General features: G+C 39.0%; 1 protein-coding gene across 2 annotated transcripts in view; it reads left to right on the top strand.

Annotated features, from left to right (window-relative positions):
- The first annotated feature begins 10573 nt into the window (after positions 1-10573).
- MRPL3 (mitochondrial ribosomal protein L3) overlaps positions 10574-16827 on the top strand; it is a 56223-nt gene continuing 49969 nt past the window's right edge. The window contains exons 1-4 of one of the 2 annotated variants that reach the window (XM_012664337.1): positions 10574-10800; positions 11808-11992; positions 13010-13101; positions 15011-15109. In XM_012664337.1, coding sequence (XP_012519791.1) covers positions 10709-10800; positions 11808-11992; positions 13010-13101; positions 15011-15109 — 468 coding nt within the window. In that variant the 5' untranslated portion in view covers positions 10574-10708. Of the gene's footprint in view, positions 10801-10843; positions 10989-11807; positions 11993-13009; positions 13102-15010; positions 15110-16827 lie in introns of those variants that run through there. The other variant, XM_012664345.1, reaches the window with a different exon arrangement.

Here is a 16827-nt window from a genome sequence, read left to right as displayed (position 1 = left end):
ACTTGTGTCATAGAACTTCACTGAAGTCTTTTAGGAAATGAAGCTGCTAAGCACAAGTCAAATTCTGGTGCATTAATTTGTATTATGCCAAATTTTCAGTTTAGCACAAAGATTTCTAGGCAAACACTAAGTACAACAAACTTGTAATGCAAGAGAATGTGACCAGTTTCCCAAGGTTAGGTAACGCAAGTACGCAATCCATATCCCCAAAATTTATCGAGCCTTCCATTAAAAGCTCCAATAGGGTAATGACAATGTTTTGGAACTAGATAAAGTTGGTGGTTCACAGCATTGTGAATATATTAACTGTCACTGACTTGTCCAATTTAAAAGGACTAATTTTATGTCATATATTGTATTTCATGTGAATTTTACCTCAATTTTAAAAACACACATAATAAAATGTTCTAATACCCCAGTTTGTTAGATTAGCAAGCAATCCAGTCACTCACCTGGTTCCTCTCCCAAATCCATCCTCACCTCTTACTTTGAATGTGGCTCCAGGTTCCTCTACTAATCACCTCCTGCCCTGTATCCCATTAACACATTTCTGGGTGGCTGTATTTTCTTTAAATCATTCCCCACTCACCACTGCCTCCACCACAGACACAGTTTCCTTGCTTAATTCCCCAAAGTACAACCAAGAATAGACAATAGTGTTTAACAAAGCTTTCCTGAAAACTTGAAGTGAACAAAGGAAATTATGATGCAAAAGAGATAAATTTAAAACTGAATACTGTGTTTGCTCTGAGAAGTCATGGGTTATAAAATGTATCATTAATTTAATAACTCCTAGGAGAAAAAGAAATACTTCATTAAACATTTACAAAAATTTCATAGCTACCAACAATAACATATATTTATCCTCACAATTTCATTCTTTCTTCTTCAGTGTCAAAATGCATCTCGGCCTTCTTCATATTGTAAAGTTAAAGGTTCTGCCATTTGCAGCTATATAGAACATCACAAAGAAATGTTGGGATTTGTAACTGTGTGTAGGATCCTGACTTTTTTGGGTCTTTAGGATGGATAATAATTACGACGCTTTCCTAAGAACACTGAGGTTTTGTATGCATTTCCTATTTGATTAAATTTACAGTGATTTCTAATTTTAAAACCCTGGTGTGAATTCACAGAAAAGCACTGGGTTACCACTCCATGCCTATGTTTGTGACTCCTGAGAACATAGCAGGGTTCTAAAACTACAGCCTTGTTGACAGAACCAAAAAAATGCTTTTCCCCAGAAAGTAAATATGGCTTCAAGTTCTGGAATAATTTCTCAAGTCTTGCCCATGAATTTATTAGGGGAAAAAAGTAGATTTAAAAAGTTATAGTATACGGTGTCTTTTTTTATGCATATATGAACATATATGCACATATATTTGTTAGCTTTCGCTTTTGTAAAATTGAAAGCAGAATTGAGTTTGGCAGGGCTCACTCTAAGGTGAGCAGGAACCACTTCCCCCATTTTTGCTCACTTTCTAATCGTCAGGGTAAACTTTCTTAAGGTAGGGATTTCTTTCACTGGTGATTAAAAGGTTTGATGTATTTCAAAAGGAAGATCTTTTCTTCCTTCTTGCATATTGAATGATTTTTCCAAGTAACATAAAAATGCTAAAAAGGACCTCCTGCATTCATTAACAACCCAAAGGTAATCTTCGCAACGCTGGGATCCGCTGGGATTGCAATCTCTGCATCATGGAAAGCAATCAGAGAGCCAAATGTCAAACCCAGGTGGACCAGAGTGTGGTCTATTAAAAATATGCACGCCCACAGGAACCAAATTAGGCTGAGAAAATAATTTCATAATCTAAACTAATTGATTTAGAGTTTAATATGAAGCAAATGAATTGAAAGTGACTAAAAATATCATTAAATATAGTCACAGTTCATAAATTATCATCACATTCTGTCTATGCCTCTTTGTTTAATATCCTCAGGATCAAAATGAGCTTACCTGAGCTCTACAGATCTCAATCCACCCTAGGAAGTACATTTACCCATTCTAGCAAGGATGGATAACAAGCTGGTCTGACCCTCCAAAAGAAGGTAGAATCATTATGGTATGAGCAAGAGTTTTGGTGTCAGACAGAAACATGTTCCCCAGAGAATGCAAATTTAGCTACCTTCTCTGATCTTCAGATTCCTTATCTGTAAAACGGAGACAATACTACCTACCTCTTAGAGTTCTTGTGAGGACTTAAGGAGATAATATCTTTAAAGTGTGCTGCAGAATGTATGGCATATAGTAAGGGGTCTGTAAGTCATTATTTATAGCATAAGTGGGCAAGTTGTGCAGCCTGGAAGACAAAACATGGCAATAAATAAATAAATAAAGTAGGCTGTAAAAAAAAAAAGCAAAAGCCTATAGTATTTGATGGCCCTCAACACAGTGACTGGCTCTGTGATAAACATGTGAGCTGAGCCAGGCAAAATATTAAATAATCCAAACCCAAGCTTTTTGCTGTACCTCTCAGGAGAGAAGAACTCCTTTGGGGTTGCCGCACTGTGAGGACATGAATCTGCATATGCAGAGGCCGTCCTGCCACCTCGTGGGAATGAGGCCAAAACAGAAGAAAGAAGAACAAAGAGATAACAAGGAAAAAAGAATAAAATGGCATCTTGATGGCCTTGGTTAGGCTCTGAATCCAAGCTTGCCTTAAGGTAGATCTACCTTTTCAGCCACAGAAGCATATAAATCTCCTCTTTGCTTAATCCAGTTGAAATTTGACTTTTGTTGCTTGCAAACAAAAGTTTCTGACTAATATAGCTTGGCCTGGATAGTGAGGAAATACGGTAGGGTGAGGGTAGACAGAGACGGTGCCACATGGCCATTCCTCCTCTATCCCACCAGGCACAGAAGGAACCCATTTCCATGACTTCCTTTCTGGTTCCTGAATCCTTGTAGGGACGAGAAGTATCTAAATTAATATGATGATGTCACTTATCTACTAATAATTTATTATGTGTTCTGCCCTAGGACCTTGGAGAACAGATTTATCTTTGATTTTCCCCATGGGATTTATCACATAGACAGCGGATAGCACATAGGCGACAGATAGCATATAGGATTGGAGCACAGAATGTGCTCGGATATTTGTTGAGCAAAGCAAACATGTTGCCCATTCACCAACTTCTATTTCACTTCTCTGTGTGAGCTGGAAATGAAGCAAAGGAGATACAGATAATCTGCTCTAGCTGGATAAAATCACTCAGATTGTCACCACAGGGAAAGAGCAAAAGGACAGGCCATTATCGTGTCTTCCTCTCCTCCTCTTGGAAACACACTGTGTTCCTCCCTAGTATTCTCTATTGACCACTCCTTACCATTTCCTTTATAATGTGTCCATTATATGATGGCTCATTATATTTTTGATTTCAGGATTTAGAATAAAATAATTCATACTTATATGCATGAAACAATGGAGACATTAACAAAATTTGTCTCATAGTCTTGGAAGCAGGAAGGACACAGTGATTAAGGTGTTTTCTTAATTTGTTGGAAGTTTGGGGAGGAAACTAAGGGAAGTTTGAGAGAGAATGGCTCCTTGTCCCACAGGCTGGCTTCATTTTCCTCCTCAGGAAAGGCCACTCTGGAGTCCAAGAAAGTACCCACCATGACCAGCACCTTTCTACTGCTTGAGTCCTCCCAACTGCCCAGTGCTGGGATATTTCCCTGTGCTCATGTGAAAAAGTGCCCAGGTTAGGTTACAAAGTCAATTTCCCTAAGAATCCATGTCTGATATATTTTATTGTCTTCTCTTGCCCAGTCTCAAGCTTCCTTTTGCAGAAGGACTTGCTTACTCATAATGACATTTTACAGTTAGATGTTTCTAATCTAGTTGATATTTCATTTTAAAGGTCATTTTCCCCCTTTCCTGTTGGCCATAACTTAAGCAAGGAGATATTTTATGAATAACTTCTGCTTTCAGTGTCCCAAAACAGTAAATTCAAAGGCTGAGAATAATGTGAAGGTGAAAAAATAAGAATGGAAATTAGGAGACCTGGTTTCTAAAACAGGTTGTACCAGGTAAATGGCATTACCAGGGATGTTTACCAGATATGTGGTCTTAGACAATTTACCTAACCTCTCCAGCTGCAATACTTTCCTCATAGATTGCTGTGGGGATTAAGTCAAATAATATTTGTAAAACATTAGCAAAACACCAGCTATGTAAACAGCTCAAAAATAAGTGTAGTATGAGTATTTCATTACTAATATTACTACTGTTACAGTGTAACAGCAGTTTCTTTGCCAGAGAACACATGTTCTCTCAAACAAATTACTGCTCCCATCATGACAGACTCACTCGAAGGAAACTGTTTTCTTTTAAGGCAAAGTCCATAGACTCACACCCAGCATTCTCTGCAAGGCTCCTGGACTGGGGATTATGACTTTCAAGGAGTAATAAAGACGTGGAAGGAAGAAAGGGGAGTGGGCTTAGCATACTGCACCTTATCCAGAAAGGAGTCCTGGTCCCTGCTGTTGCTGCTAATGAGGATGATGATGATGTTTTTAAACAGTGAAAACACTACTTTTGCATATGTCATATTTCTATGGTTTTAAAAGGAAGTCAGCAAAAGTGGAGATAAAGGACGCTAGAGGCCAAAAGAATGACAAAGGGATCTCCTAACGTTTCATTAGGAATCCTGTGTGATTGCATCAAGAGGGAATTATTCATGCCAAAAATACCAATGAGAAAGAAAAGGATGAATCAAGATTTTCCATAATTATTGTACTATCTAATGGAAAGTGAATATAAATATTATTATTAATAATAGTAGCGCTTTTTTTGTGTGCCAAGTACTGTGTCAAGCACTTTATATGCATCATTTCATTTAATCTGTACTACTGCCCTGTGAAGGAGATATTTTTGATCATATTTTAAAAATGAAGAAGCTCAGAGAAACTAAGTGATTCACCCAGGTTGATGAAAATAGTGGCAGAAACAGGATCTGAATCCAGACTTGCCCATTTCTAAAAAATGATTGTTCCTTGCTATTTTATATCAATATCAAGCCCTCTACTTCTCCTAATGTTGCTGGTGGAAGAGGCAGAAGAAGTATGCTGGTGGGCAAGACAGACCTTTCCTTTTGGTAGATGCTTGGTAACCCAAGTTTAAGGGCCTTTCACCCAAGCCATTGTTCTGAAGTTGCCTATACTCCTGTTGGTGTAGTAATTCTGGCTACTCTCTCAGTATTTTATATTGGTTCCACATATTTTGCATTTTTTGTTATGAGATATAATTCACATATCATAAAAGTCACCCTTTCCACATGCACAGTTCAGTGGTTTTTAGTATATGTGTAAATTTGTGCAACCATCACCACTAAGATTTCCAAGTATTTCTGGAGTTCTCACTATAAATGTCGGTTTTCTGGGAGAGCTGAGAAAATGTAGGACTCTGCCTTTAAAGAGTTTACAGTTTTATTGAGAAGACATGTTTTATAAACTTCAAGTTTCTCACTACTTATAGTAAAAGACAATGATACCATGCAAGAGTATAAATATGTATACAATAGGTGCTAACAGAAAAGAAACTCTAACAGCCAGGTCTATCAGTTATGAAGGATACCTCATGGAGGGGCAGACCTAAGGCAGGCCCTGCAGATGAGGAAAAAGTGGAGAGGAGGTGTGAGCAGGGAAAGCCATCAAATGCAAGGAATTGTCAGGATAAATGGCCCAAGTATTAAACTCTTGCCAACCATAACTATTTGCCTTACTGAGAGATTGGCTGGGACTTAAATAGGAAATAGAAAAAAGATTAAATGAAGCCCAGAGATTTCAGCCAGAGATTGCCAGGTTTATTTGAAGGTAATTTATATAATAGTGACCAGCAGCTCCTCTCAGAAACTCGGTTGTGATGTTCCCTGGCTTCAGTGGGATGCGTGCTTTGTGGAGCGAGGACCGTATTTGGCCCGTGCTGGAAATTCCTGCTTTAACAAGCCATTTTGTTCTACTTTGAAATAAAGTGAGAGTGAAAGCCATGCCCCATGATGCTTCATGGTTAATAAAACTGTAAAGGCATTTCTGCCTGGGCATAAAGGATTATTTTAAGCATCATCTCCTGGGCTCCTTGGTTACTAAGGGAATCCTGTCTCAGCTCAGCAGCGCGGATGGGCGAGTTGCCATGACGATCCTGCTAGGCCTGGTTGAAGTCTAATATCACAAATAGAGGAAGCACTGTCACTGCATGACCCCTGAGCAGCCTGACAGTGCCCTCCCTGCCCCTTGCAGTTCACAAATTCCTCCTCGTGGACCTACCCCAGCTGCCCAGTCCTTGCCACTGGGGACCCAGGCACAGTGGAAGGTGAGCTAAAGGTCGGCAGCTCACGCTCCTTGCTGGTAAGTCTCCCCTTCTGTCCCAGATTGTGTTTTTCATGCTGGGTCATAATCAGGTCCCCATATCCTCTTGGGCACATACAATCCTTCAAGCCTGACCTTTGTCTTTCTGAAAGGAGGAAATACAAGATATCTGTGCAGAAGCTGCACTTGGGAGCAGAAGAAAATATGAAGTAAACCTTATTTTTTCTCCTTTTTAAGTCAGCCAGACATAATCTGAAGCTTTTTTGCAGGATAACTGTCATGGTAGTCAGCAATTGGTCAATCCCTGCAACTATCTAGCTGCAGCTACATTCTTTCACATGCTCATACACTGGTGTCTGTGGTTCTAAAGGTGACTGCAACAAAGTCTTCCTTCCCATGTGCCCTTTTTACCATGTGCTTTTGCCATGGTCACATTCTGGGACAGGTCTACGTTTCTTCCCCTTAAATCTGGGCCAGATTGTGGCTGAAGTGAAGTGATACTATGTGACTTCCAAAGCAATGTTATAAAAAGGTAATACAGCTTATATCTAGTTTTCTTGAAATGCTTGTTCATGGAACATAACCACCACAGTGTGAGGAAGCCCAAGCAGCCACATGTAGAGACCGCATATAGGTGTTTCAGCTGACAGCCCAGTTGAAATCCCACTTGATAGCCATCGTCTACCACCAGTTATGGAGTAAATGAGCCTGCAGATGGTTTTGGCCCCCAGGCTTTGCATCATTCCAGCTCAGGTCCCAAACATCATGAAGCAGGGACAAGTCATCCCCACTGTGTCTTTTCTGAATTCCAGGTTAAGAGAAGCCGTACAAGTAACAAAATCGTGATTGTTCTATGCCAAAAAGTTTGGGGTGGTTTATTACCTAGCACTAGTTGCTAGAACTATGTTCCTTCTATTTCTAATGTTCTTTCTCTACTATACTCCAAGGAAATTTGACTCTTCCCTCAAAGAATAATTCAGATGTTTCCTCCTCTATGAGTATGAGATCCAGGTACTTTGTACATATACCTCTACTTTGGCATTTACCATTTTGTCTGTTTATCTCCTCTGTCTTCCCTGCTACATTGGACTGAGGTTTTTGTCTTGATGCTTTAGAGTAGAAGCAAAATAGCAGAGTGACTGGAGGTTTTAGAGCCAGACAGACTTATTTTTGAATTCTAGCTGTGTTACTTATTAGCTAAGTGGGCAAGTTACTCTCTGAGTTATATGCAACCACACACGTAAAATCATCAACATAATTATCACTAGTGTCAGGAGAAACTTTGATGGTATCTATTTGGAGCCAAGTACCTGGCATATAAAATGCCCAATAAATAAGAGGTATTATCATTATTATTTTATTATCCCCTATATTTAGTAAGGTGTGATTTAAATACATCTGATTATTTAACTGATATTTGTTAAATATCTACTAAGAACTGTATATTTCATAGTTGATATTTAACAAGAGTTTTTTTAATGTACAGATGTACAAAATAAACTAATTGGCAATGTATTTATATTTTTAATGTGTATAGGCCTGCTTACCAAGAATTATTTTCTCATAACTCAAAAAGAAACTTGCAAATAGAACAGTTATTTTTTTCTTGATTTCATGTCTCAAAATGTTCCAAAATCAAGGTCTATTTATTCTATGAGTTACCAGAATTTTGAACTGTGGAATTAATGGTTTATATTAGTTTTCTATTGCTGCCATAACAAATTACCAAAAACTACGTGGCTTAAACAACACAAATTTATTATCTAACAATTTTAGAGGTCAGAAGTCCGACACAGATCTCACTGGGCTACTAAGAAGGTGTCAAGAGGGTTACATTCCTTTTTGGAGGCCCTAGGGGAGAATTTATTCCTTGCTTTTTCCAGCTTCAGAGGTCACTGCATTCCTTGCCTTGTGGACCTCTTCCCCATTTTCCAAGCCAACAATGGCAGGTCAAGTTCTTCTTGCATTGCACCTATCTTACCCTTCTTCCTTTATTACCTCTCTCTCTCTCTTTCTCTCCCTCTCTCTCTCTGCATCCAGGAAGATGCTCCAATTTTAAGGACTCATGATTAGTTCAGCAACAGTGCCTACTAAGGGGTTTTATTGAGTCAAGGTCCCCAACCTGGACCAGAAGAGATCTGGCACTAGGGGAAAAGGTTAGACTGAATGGCTGCCTCCTCAAACCTCACAGACCACTGTGTGTGATATGTTTTCCTTACCAATTTTCCTGTATAGTCTTAGAGGAATTCCAAGGCAAGGGTAGTAACAGATTTATCACAGAGAGTGAAAGAAATGAAATGTCTAAAAGCACAAGCTCTATGGTCATGCTGCTAAGATTTAAATCTTTGCTCTACCACTTACTAGCTGTGTGACCTTACTTAAGTTATGTAATCTTTCTGTGCCTATTTTCTCAACTGTAGAATCTAGATAATTATAGTATTATCACATGTGACTGTTATAAAGATTAAGTGAGAAAATATACTGAGAGAGTGGAAATGAATCCTGTTAGTAATCAGACTGTAGAATATCAACACAATATTTCTAACAGACCATACCACAGACCACACCACTGTTACAAAGTGACTAATAATTTTGAGTGATTGCTGCTTTCTTACCAACGTCATTCCCACTCTCACATTGTTCTTCCAGTCTCTAGAATAAAGATAACTGAGATGTCCAGTTGCTGAACTGCCCTTGCTTCTTGATAGCATCCATTCCAAAACAAGTCCTTGCTTCCCTGATTCCACCTTAAAGTTACCCAGCGTAGTCCAAATCTCATAACCAGCCCTTCCAAGCTCACTCTTATAGGTATCTCCTCAGCAATGTGCTGTCTTTTGCTGCATCAAGCTAATTAAACTTAACTTTGTGTGAGTTTAGATGTTCTCCTAGTGGTCTTTGGCTAATGGGCTTCCATAATACCGAACACATACTATAGCACACTATATATACACAAGAAATGCCAGCTATTGGTAGTAGTATGGAAGTGTTTTTATTCTCAGCTTCTTGTTTGTAGCATACCTCAAGACATGTTCGATCAATGAAAGACCATTCTTAAGTAACTGGGAATCCAGGTAGCACAGCTAGGATGAGATACAGATTTTGCTCCAAGGCCCAAAGTGTTATTAAAAAGTGTTTAAGGCAACTGCAAAGGCAATGGATAGAATGGAAGGACAAGCAAAGCAAAGATTTTTACCCTACTGAAGTCCAAGTAGTAGCCAGGAATTGACTGTTGCCTGGACCTTTTAAGCCAGGCTAGCCAAATCTCTAATAAGAAGAGAAGGTAGAAATAGCTAAACTTTTAAGTTCTTATTTCCGAATTCTTACAAAGATCCATTTGACAAATAAGGAAATGGACTTCTGGAGTAATAGAATGTTGTAGTCACATACATGATGATTAGGCTGCATCTGCAACACAGGACAGGGGTTTGTTTGTATAGAATATGTATTGGCTAACTATTGCTGCATCACAAATCACCCTAAAACTTAGTGACTCAAACAACATCAATCATTTATTTTCTCTGGCAATCGCTCCTAGTCAGGAATCCGTGAGCTCCTTCCTTGGCTGGGTGATTCAGGCTTAAGGTCTTCTCATGAACTGGAGTCATCTGAAGGATTGCTTGAGGATGGTGGCTCCACTTCCTAGATGGCTCAGTCATGGCTGGCAAGTTGGGTCCCCTTTATATGGGTCCCTGTACAGAGCTGTTTGTGTCTGCAGGACTTGAGCTCTGGCTTTCTCCACAGGAAGCAATCCAAGAGAACAAGACTGAAGTAGCAATACGGTTTTATAACCCAGTCCTGGAAGTCTCACGGCATCACTTTGGCCATATTCTATTGTTAACACATGCCAGCCCTGTTTCAGTGCCATCTCTGCCCATCTGTCAGATGTGTTGTTTTGGACCAGCACCTAAATTCTGAGTCTGTGTTTCCTCATTTATAACATAAAAGTAACTGCTTCCTTTTAGGGCTGTATTGAGGATTAACCAAAATAAGATTAATAAACGCAGTTTAGCACGGTGAGTTGCCCCACAGCGGGCACTTTTAGAAGTGATTTCCCTTTCCTTAGCCTCCTCAGGAAGCCTGTGCTTATTCTTCTAAAGTTTACCCCTGGAGAGGCAAGTTAGTCCTTACCCATGCAACCTACCCAAACTTGGATCCAAAGTAGGACTGTTGTAGAGGCGGAACTCTAGTTTTGCGTTGCTGACACTAGTGTCCGGAGCTTATTGCGAACGGACAGGAAGTGACTCTGGCGTCTCTTTTTCCGTCGCAGAGAGCTTCGGCGGACAGCTAGTGGGACGATTCACCCGGAGTTTCTGCGACCGCGTGGCGGTGGCGTAGGGACTCTGAAAGTAGAGCGGCAGGGTGCCGGGAGGTATCGCGAGCCGTGCCGTCCCCAGCCACTCCATGCCGGGTTGGAGGCTGCTGACGAAGGCAGGCGCCCTGGTGCTGGGTCGCGGCTCCGGTGGCCTGGGTGCTGCCGCTGGCTCGGGGAACAGGTGGGTTTGGTCAAGAAAAGGGGAGTGGGAGGTGTGCTGCCTGCACAACTGAAGCCTTGAGGAGTGACGTAAGCCGGCGCAGATACCACCCGCGCCCTCCGGCCCCCTGGGTGAAAGAGGAAGGGGCTCTGTCCGGACGTGGGGCACAGAATAAGGACCCTTGCCTAAGCACCTAAAGGATTGAAGAGGTGATTTTTTAAAAAAAATGCTTATGAGCCACCGGCTAGCAGCCAACATTATCAACAGCAATAATAATATTTTCCAATTAGCGTTTACATGTACTAGACGCTTTGTTAAGTGGCGCCTTATGTCATGTAGCATCAGGTGAGCAAACTACTATCATGAGGTTTAGGGGTAAAACTGAAGTTTAGAGAGGGGAAGTAACTTGCCCAAAGTCACTCAGCTAGTAAGTGGAAAATTTGGACTCTAATCTGAATCTACTTGACTACAAAAGGAAGATAGACTGCAGGAAGCTTTACTTCCATCCTCACCCTCGTGCAAAAATTACACACCTCCATCCTGGCCGCCACCCACCAAGGTCTTTCTTAATATGTTCAACTTGTTAGAGGTCATGTCTTTTGTGGCTCTTTTAACTTTGCACAGCCAGTCTCTTCACTTCTCTGAGCCTAGCCTAGATCATGTCATTGCAGGGAGGAGGTGAGCTTATCTGACAAAGATCAGATGGCACATTCTGCCACCTCCACTGAATATAAAACTATTAAGGTACACATTCAGATGGGTTAGTGGCTTCTCATATATGTAGGTTGGACTTCGTTAGGACTCTGTTTATCTGAGAGGAGAAGATGAACTTTTTCTCCAGGGTAACCATGGATAGTTGAAATGTGAGCCATATTATTATTATAAGGAATGTCAGGAAAAAACTTGTGCAGAATCCAAACGCTTTCCTAAGGGCCTGACTACACCTTCCAACACATGTGACCTCCCTTTCCTGCATTACATGAGGGAACCTTTTGAATTATGGTTTGGTTGTTTTTTTATTTTTACAGAACAAACATCTGGCTTTTTGTTAGAAGTCTCCATGGCAAGAGTGGTACTTGGTGGGATGAGCATCTTTCTGAAGAAAATGTCCCATTTATGAAGCAGTTAGTTTCCGATGAAGATAAAGCCCAGTTAGCGAGTAAACTATGTCCTCTGAAAGATGAACCGTGGCCTATACAGCCTTGGGAACCAGGTGATTATTTTGTATTTGATGAATTCTCATCTCCTAATTGTGGCTGAACACATTCAAAATCCTAGTGACTGCTTGATAAATTTATCATCTCATAAAGTTATTTTTCATGTCTTCACTGTATCTGTTTTATTGTGGTTTGGTTTGCAAGTTTATTTTCAGCCTCCTAGCCTACTTTTAGTGAATGATGATAATAAAGACCCCCTGGAGAAACCTGTAGATGAAAGGAGAGTCATTGTGCATACATTCTCTTGTTTCCTTCAGCTAAAAAGATTACAAAATAAGTCAAGGAAGAAAGGCTGGGAGATTATGATGTAAATTATAATGTGTTGCACAGATATTTTCAGTTGGGATGTTCTGGTACTCCAGATTTGGCAAGCATAACCCCCAAATCAGCTCTTTCTGTCTAGTGGGATGCTAAACCCATGCGTGGCCGTACCAAGAAGAATAAGGCCTTTCCTGTTGAGTGTGTAGTCCTTGATTAGACCTTCTTGTGACAGTTGTATAGTGGCCAAAAGTTCTTAGTGGAGCAACTTTACCAATTTATGCAACAAATCTAAGTGTCATGTTGGAGACTGACATATTTTAGCAATATGACCATTTATGGCATCTCTGTAGTTCCAGCTGACTTATTATAGAATTTGAGTGGCAGATATTTTCTGATGAATAAAGTTGGATATGAATTGATACTAGGAGAGCATAATGATGGGTTTATCATGCCCTGTATTAATGCCATTATTTTAAAAGTTAATATATCAACTTATCTATTTTCTTTGTTTTGTATATTTCTCATATTTGTTGATTTTACAAATATTTATCGAGTACCAATATATGATGCCAGGCATGGTTGAAGGAACATACATCTCTAACGAACAATCCTGTTTTACTCTATGGATATATTAGCATATTTCTTATGTGCCTGCTCCTTGTAGCGAAACCTCATTTTAGGAAAAACTGTTATATCATGTTGGCAAATGTTGAAAAAGCTTTTGTTAATGTTGATTTGATTTTAATTGCCAGGTTCCTCTAGAGTTGGCCTTATTGCCTTGAAGCTAGGCATGATGCCTTTATGGACTAAAGATGGTCAAAAGCATGTGGTCACATTACTTCAGGTAAAAAAAGAAACAGAATATATAAAAGATATGTACGTGTGCCAAGATCTGTTTGCTCAAACTTTAACTGGCAATGTTCGTATCCTGAAACGTAAATGCATGGTGAAGAAAAGGGTAATGTCAAACATAAATAATATTAAAGGACTTCTGATGGTTTCAGGAATATTCTGAGCCTAGTCTAACCTAGTGTCCTTCTGATACTTGTATTGGAATAACTGGGGCAATTTGTTTTTTTTAAAAAAAAGTAACCTAGCTTTTCACAGATCTGTCAGTTTAATTCATATTTGGAAAAAAATCTCAGTCTCATTCTATTTTCATTTATGGAGTTCTTTCACCTCTAAATTATATTTTTGATCATTTTGCTAATGGACTGTAATACTGTCTTGTCAGGAGAGGCTGCATTTTGTTCACTGAAATAAAGTATACTCCAGTGATTAAGAATGTGGACCCTGAAACCAGAATATCTGAGTTTTCAATTGTGGTTCTGGCATTTACTGTCTGTGTCGTTTGGGGCACTGTGCCTCATCTGTAAAAGAAATAATTATGTCCTACCTCAAAGGGTTATTGTGAGGTTTGCACAAAATGACAAATGTTAGGCACTTAAAACAATGTTAAATGTTTAATAAGTATTAGCTACTATTGTCTTTATCATTATTATTAAAGAAAGATCACTGATAAAGTTAGGAGACCGTCACTGCCCAAATCACTTTGGACAACTCAGTTAATCTTTGGGGCCTCATCTTAAACAACCGATTATACAGGTGATGATGACTAAAGTAACAGCTCATGTACATAAATGCTTAAAATGCTAACAGGGCAGAGAGAATTTCACAAACTCTTAGTAAATTTTTATTGCCTTTGAATGATCAAGTATAAGACAAGAGTTTGAAGAACTCTGAACAACTTCTGGACCTTTTAGGAACAGCTGATGGGTTTGTAAATTGGTACAACCATTTCAGAAAACAATTTAGCATTATATGGTACAGTTGAAATAGGTAAACCTTATAGGCTAGCATTTGGACTCCCGAGTATTACTGGAAAATTTGGATAGGTGTGCACCAGGATTCCTGTACAATAGCAGTTAGAGCAACATCACAGTTAATATACCAAAACTGGAAATAACCCAAATGTCTGTCACAGTAGAATGGGTAAATAAATCATGGTATATTCACCTAATGAAATGCTGCACAGCAATGAAAATGAACAAAATAGAGCTACACACAATACGGACGAACTTTACAAATACAATGTTGAGTGGAAGAATTAAGACATGGAAGAGTACATTGTAACCTGATTCCATTAATGTAAAGTTTAAAGCAGGCAACATAATACATTATTAAGCAATATTTTCAGAGGTAGAAATTATAAAGAAAAGTAAGTAAATGATTACTATAAATGTCAAGAGTTATTTCTAGGGCAGTGATTCTAAAACTTTATTTAGCCTCAGAATCATCTGGAGGGCTTATAAAACACAAAGATTCTGACTCAGTTGGTCTGAATTGGGGCTGGGAATCTGTGTTTTTACCAGGTTCCCAAAGGATGCTGATGCTGCCTGTCTGGGGACCACATTTTGAGAACTCATGTTCTACAGTAAAAACATGGGGAGGTGATTGGAAAAACACAGAGGCTTGTGGGGTTCCACTTCTTGGCATGGGCAGTAGTTGCATATGTATTTTCTTTATAAATATTCATTTAGTTACATATTTATGTTTTATGTACTTTTCTGTATGTTGTATTTGATAATTTTTTAAAAGGTTTACTTATATATTTTAAGATTGTGGTTGCTGTTAGAGGGATGGTGTTAGGACTTCAGGGAATTCCTAATTGTCCTAGGGTTTCAGTGTGGCTTGTGTGTAATGTTAAAATATATCTTGGCAAATGCTTAATTTTTTTATGTTTGTTTGTTCAGGTACAAGACTGTCATGTCGTAAAATATACATCAAAGGAAAACCATAATGGAAAAATGGCAGCCCTACATGTAGGAGGAAAAACTGTATCACGTTTCCGTGTAAGAATGTATTCTCATTCCAAGAATAGTACATTTCATTGGTTTCACATCTGAATGCTTTTATGTTTTGAGAATATTCCACAGCCACAAACTTGCATTTGTCCATGAAGTAAATTGTGTATTTGGGGACAGCAGTCTAACAGAGCCATTTTGCACAGGAGTCTGGGAGAGTTAGTTTGTTCTGGAACAAGTAACTTTACCTCTCTAAGCTGTAGTGTTTGTACCTCTGTAAAATGGGGATAAAAATACTACTTATCTAATAGGTTTATCACAAGGATTCAATGAGGTTTTCCAAATGGGCCTGGAATATAATACCCTCAGTAGATTTGATTATTTTGTTCTTGTTTTATGTTTCATTTCACTTTCTTCCTATGGGAAATTAACACTTGACACCAACAGCATGTGAGGATTAATTTTTTGTCTTCTGGAAGGAGCTTTGGGAGAAAGCTCTGTATGAACGCACATCAGATTTTTTTAAATAAAGCATTTTTTTCTAAGTAGAATATTAACAGAATGCTGAGTTTATAGTTTAAACTTGAAAAATATACCCAATAAGTATCGTCTGTTGGATGACTAAAAATAGAGAAAACCTTTCTACAAATGGTGATGCTTTTCACTAATAGGTAACGAAACATTTTTAGGTTTACTAGAACATATTGCTTATCTCTAAGACAAACATTTTTTTCATTATAAATTGTTTATAAAATGAACATGGCCAGAAATTAGGTTGACAGTTGGATAGTTGAGATACTATCCTTCTGACAAAACTAACAAATGTTAATTGCATACCTACTAATTACCTGAACCTTATTATATGCTGGGTACCTATGCATTATAAATCCAACAAGCACAGAACCAGAGATGGCCAGTTCTACCTGAGGAAATACAAGGTTTCAAAAGGAGGAGACCAGAAAGAATAGATGTTAAAGGCATGCCGAAGAGAATGGCCTCTGCAGAAGCAGAAACACGTGAAAGAGCATGTGTGCTTGGGAAGAGAAATGTGATGTGGGTGCATCTCAGTGTGCAGGCATGGACAAGTGGGGGAGGGTGGCGAAGATGCAGCTGTCAAGGTAGAGTTCAAAGGAGCTCAGACTTCATTCTGTAGACTTCGAGGAGCTTTCTGAATTCTTTAACCCAGGGCAGTAACTTGGTTAAATTGTTATCTTGATTAACTAAAATTAGAAGAATCTGATTGAAGGGAGGACTTTTTAGGAGGTGGTTTTAAGTGACTAGGGGAGAGTTGATAAACCTTTTGAAGCAAGTCAGTGGCCTTGGGGTAAGAAAGGGCAGGGATTTATAACAGACCGGGTGAGTGTGAGTGTGTGGTGAGAGGACGCAGGCATATGATTTCTAACTAAGCAACTGGGTCAGTGCTAATACTGTACTGTAACCCGGGATATAGCCAAGGAAAGGGAATTTTTGAAGGAAAGATGTGTTTGAGGGGTTCACAGAAAATCCAAGTGTGGTTGTCCTGTAAATAGTGGGAAATACTGATCAGTAAATAGGTGTTGGTTGAAATCATTGGAGTCTATTAAACTGGCTTGTTTCGTAAGTATTAGAGAAGTTAGCTATTTTTGCATGCATGGTAGCATATTCTATTTATTTCTCATTAAAGCTTTGTAGTAATGTCTGTCCTGCTCTTAATTCTTACAGTTTATTTACTAACAAACTCAGGTTTCAAATAACTCAACACTAATTAAAAGCGTGATGAGATATTT

Source organism: Propithecus coquereli, unplaced genomic scaffold (genome assembly GCF_000956105.1).
Source record: "Propithecus coquereli isolate 6110/MARCELLA unplaced genomic scaffold, Pcoq_1.0 Scaffold12, whole genome shotgun sequence".
NCBI classification, from domain to species: domain Eukaryota; kingdom Metazoa; phylum Chordata; class Mammalia; order Primates; family Indriidae; genus Propithecus; species Propithecus coquereli.
Note: the sequence above shows the minus strand (reverse complement) of the source record. Positions and strands in the feature narration are given on the sequence as shown.